At 40.3% G+C, this 4,722-nt stretch overlaps 1 protein-coding gene across 1 annotated transcript; it reads left to right on the plus strand.

Annotated features, from left to right (window-relative positions):
- The first annotated feature begins 3,784 nt into the window (after positions 1-3,784).
- LOC131663343 (piggyBac transposable element-derived protein 3-like) lies at positions 3,785-4,492 on the plus strand. The gene has a single exon (XM_058933704.1). The coding sequence runs from the start codon at positions 3,785-3,787 to the stop codon at positions 4,490-4,492; it is 708 nt and encodes a 235-aa protein (XP_058789687.1).
- Positions 4,493-4,722: the final 230 nt, after the last annotated feature.

Below are 4,722 nucleotides of genomic sequence, written 5' to 3' on the forward strand. Positions count from 1 at the left end.
AGACAGCCGCCCTACCAGTCGCATCTTTCACCCAGTTCGGCTCATCGAGATCACGGTACTTTTCGCTAACTATGACGATGTCGGCCTTTTCCTCCCTTACCAACTGGTGCAGCAGGTCCTGAGCCGCTGCACAGTGGTTGAGGTTGATTTGGAGGACTTTAGTCATTTTTAGCGTGAGATCCCTCCGTCTTTGCATCCGTGCAGTCCGCTGCCTTATGCCCCTCCTTTCTGCACCTGAAACACTGCTTGGAGCGGTCTTCATCGCTTTTGCAGTCCGTTGCGATGTGACCATTCTCCAAGCACCGGTAGCATATTTGTGTCGGTGTGTAAGGCTGAACTCTACAGTTTACTCATCCTATTCTCAGCTTCCCGTTTTCAAGTAGCTTTCTGGCCGCTGCTACCGGGAGTTGGATATGTGCCGCTTATGTGCCGTTGTACAGTCCTCTGATTTTTATGCTGCAACTTGCAGCTGCCTCTGGCCCGATAACTGCAGCTACAGCTTCTATCACTTCCTCAGGTGTGGTTGTCTCATCCATGTCTTTGATCCTGAGGGTTTCTTTATCGGTCATCAGGTGGACTTCTGCTGACTCCTCAAGTGTGGCCAGGACCATCTCTTCTATGTTTGGGGACCTGGTTCCCGGTTTCCCTAGTTCGAGGAGTAGTTCTCCTGCTCTAGTACGCCATATTCGGGTGACTCTTTCACCTATCTCCTTCATGTTGGGTGCTGCCTTGACCTTCCTCAAGATGTCGGCATACGAAGTCTCGCCCAGTGCTTTGATCTTAATAGCTTCTGGGCGAGGCTTCCTGCTCGTGGTCTTAGTGGTTTTACCCTCTCTAGTGCCTTTTTTTTATTGGTCTCTTTTCTCTTCTCTTTTTTCTTCTTGGCTTTGCCCTTTCTTCTTAACTCTTTCCATTCGGAGGCTTTTTTCTCGGCAATCTCCTTTCTTTCTTCGCTCTCCCTTGTGAGCAGGGTTTTTTCCTGGTCGCTTTTGGCCTTCTTCGTTGCTGGCGGGATCGTCGGCGATTGCGTCTCTAAATTTCCATGCTTTTTCGCTTTTTCTCTAAAGATGGGCGATGTTTGGGTCTCATCGTCCCTTACCGTCAGGTTTTCTGTACTTCTTTTGGCCCCCTGGCAGGAGAGCACGCGCAGCTTCGCGTACTCCTCTATCATACAGTCTGCCGTTTTGGCCATGGTCTTCAGTTCTGCGTGGAGGTTCTTCTTTTCTAGAATAAACTCCACCAGCTTTTTGACCTTTCTCTCCAGGCTCTTGAAGCATTTATCAGCTTCACTGCGGTCTTTTTCTTTTTGATTTGATTGATTATTCTTCATGTTGGTCCCACGAGTAGCTAGGGAAGTTGTCGTCGATCCCACGCAGAGCCCCGCGTGCGTGGGACAAGGCTAGATACGAGGGAGTTTCGCCAGGTGCTCCCAAGGCTCCGTTTGGGACTCTCTGTTACCCCCGAGAGCCAACCAGGCTACATCGGCACGGGTCGCTTCACACCTTCAGCTTGGGAGGTCCGTTAACCTGGACGGTGACCCTTTAACAGGGTGCTATCTTCCGGGCCAGATGAGCCTTGGTTTTTTAACGAGGTTGATACTCCTCCCCCTCCTCCTTCCCTGCTTCTTGAGTAGCAGGGTCTCGGGCTTGGGACCGGCGGTGGCGGAGTTGTGTGTGTGTATGTGTGTGTGTGTACGTGTGTGCGTGCGTGCGTGCGTGCGTGTGTGTGTGTGTGTGTGTGAAGTCACGCAAAATATTGTACAATATTCTAAAAATAATCGTTCACTTGCAGTTTGAAAAATAATTTTATTTTGAATACGTATGTGTATTATGTAACGATTTTAGAGCTAATGATGAATTATGGTATACTTTTTCTAGATTTGCAAAGGGGGGGGATTTATCCTCGGAAACACAGCCAAGTGCGCCACTATCAGCCCTGTCACAGATTTATACATGTAAAATGACAAATATATATATAAATATAAATATATATTGTAACGGGGTTGCTACCGTTTAATTAATTTTGTTCGTGTAATCGTATTGAAAAACGCACGTAATTACCTATGTTTAATACGGAAGTCGGAGAGCAAGAGGGAACAGGTGTCAGTCAACCATCTATCTACAGCAGTGAAATTAATACGGCGTGAATAAGGTTAATATCGCTGACGGAATCTTTTATTATCTCTTAAATGTTACACTAGAATTGGCCCGCGTATTTATGTTTGCAATGGCGCTCGCACGACGACGACATACAGAGTCGGGTCGCTCACCGCTTTTTGTTAGCAGAGCTATTACATGCACGCTTCGCTTCGAGTACGGAAAATTGATTATCAGGCATGCAATCGCGGTCGCGAGATTAAGTTGGCCAGCTTACCGTTTCAGCAGTCTTGCGGTGAACGGATGAGCAAGTCGCACTCTCGTAGCGGTAAAGTTTATCTGTTCTTTGTCGTGGATCACGAATTCGCGCGCACACGGTTTTCGCTCTCGATGGCGAAACCTCACACACACACTTGATTCCGCAGAGAACGATGCTGCTTCAGCTGGCTCAGGTCGACACTCCGTATAGCTCGGTAACAACCAATCAGTCGATCTCTGGCACACGTTCGGGCAATTAGGTCGCGAACCTCAATTTTTGTGGCCTCCGTATCGGTAGCTGATTCTCCACTGGTTCGTTTTCAATCGCGCGCGTTCCGCCTCGTCGCGTGCCGAATTCCCTCATTACGTTTTTCGTCTCCCGGTAGGTGCTGTCCCCGCGGGCAGCCACTAGGTTAAGCTATTAGCGCTAATATGACGTTTACCGTCACAATATGTAATATTTTATATGTATAATACTACAATAGCCATAATAATTATATATATACTACAATAGCCAGATATTGGCTTTGGACAAATTTTCCAATTTTCTGAATCTATGTCTATCTGTTGCAGAAGCAAGGCAATATATAACATGTTTACATTTACATACATTAGATTCATATTTCTCATTGGAAAAGTATGCAATAACATTTAAATTAGGACAAATTTCAATTCATTATAATCAGGCAAGAGGCCCGGCAAGAATAAAAATTATCTAAAATGTATATAAATTATTGGTGACTAGTATTTAACGTACAAGTTACATATAACATTATATCATTTATTTTTATTCTATCTCTTCTTCCAAAACTCTAAGTATTTCAATGTGTAATTTTTAAAATTGTGATGATATATTTAATAAATAAATATATTATTTGTTCTATGACATTAAATATGAAAGCTATTTTCAACTACAGTTTTCAGCATCCGTACTATTTTCAAATAATACCAGGCTCATTGATTTGCTAGATATGGTGCTGTTAATATTAAATAAATATATACTTACTTAATTTATTTAAGCCATGTATATAAAAAAAATTGGCTTTCGTGCCATTATAAAATAAATTTCATTACTTTCAAAAGTTTAGAAACAATTCATAGTAAAAAATAAAACTCAGTTGAGATACATAGTGAGATAAATAATAATTAACGATGATTCAAAAAGAGATTTGATAAGTCATACAGTATGAAGTAATAGAGTAGTATATACAATAATAAATTCGCATCCGTGCCATTATAAGATTGATTTCACTACTTTCAAAAAATTAGAAACAGTTAATTCATAAAAAAACTAAAACTCAATTAAGATACATAGTGAAATACATAAATAATTTAAATAGAGATTTGATTAAAGTGTATAGTAACACGTAAGAAGGTGAATCTCATCCATTAGCACCTGAACTGACATTTTTGGAGACCAAAGTTCAAAAATGTCCTATAGGCAGGTACTAAATAGTTATGAGGAAAATCAGACAAAATTAGCTCCAAATCACGAATACGAATGGATAATGGGAGAACAGCAATATCACGAAATACCCAAAAATAACACTTTACTTTCTGATAAAACAAAGAAATTTTTGAAAACTTTATCCACAGTTCAAATGTATGAGTTATATTTTGCTAGCGATCTAAAAGAATATATCATAAAATGTACAAATTCTAACGTGTATCAGCTAACTGCTGACAAATTCGAAATTTTTTTGGGAATAATCATTACGACAATATTTAATAATCGTAAATCTCAAAGAGATTATTGGTCTTCAAATGAGTTGTTTCGCTGCAATCCGATTGCATCTGCCATGAGCCGCGATAAGTTTCTGAAAATCAAACGAAATATAAAATTTAGTGAGTCGCAAGATGAAAATGAACCTGACAAAGTTTGGAGAGTAAGAAATATACTAAACATATTTAGAAAAAATATTTCACAATTCGGGTTTTTCTTTACGGCTTTATTCATTGATGAGATGATGGTAAAATTCCACGGGCGAGCTCCAATTTTACAATTTATGCCAAATAAACCTGAAAGGTTTGGCATAAAAATGTGGAAAATATGCAGTCCAGAAGGATATTTATTTGATTTAGATGTATATTGCGGTCAAGGATCTAACATTTATTCATCAGATAATAAAATTAGTTAAATGTGCTGCGGGTAGTCGCGTTGTACGAGGGTCGTTTGAAAAGTCCGTGCAAAAATAAAAACTGCTTGATTTTTTTAAATAAATCTTTTTTATTTTTCAACATAGTCTCCTTTTAGGCTTATACACTTCATCCAACGCTGCTCTAGTTTGTTAATCTCTTCCAAATAATAAGATTTGTCCAAGTCTGTAAAATAGGCATTCGTTTCTGCAATCACCTCCTCGTTTGAATA

This window comes from Phymastichus coffea, unplaced genomic scaffold, assembly GCF_024137745.1.
Source record: "Phymastichus coffea isolate CEN01 unplaced genomic scaffold, Cenicafe_Pcof_1.1 PCOF00033, whole genome shotgun sequence".
NCBI classification, from domain to species: Eukaryota; Metazoa; Arthropoda; class Insecta; order Hymenoptera; family Eulophidae; genus Phymastichus; species Phymastichus coffea.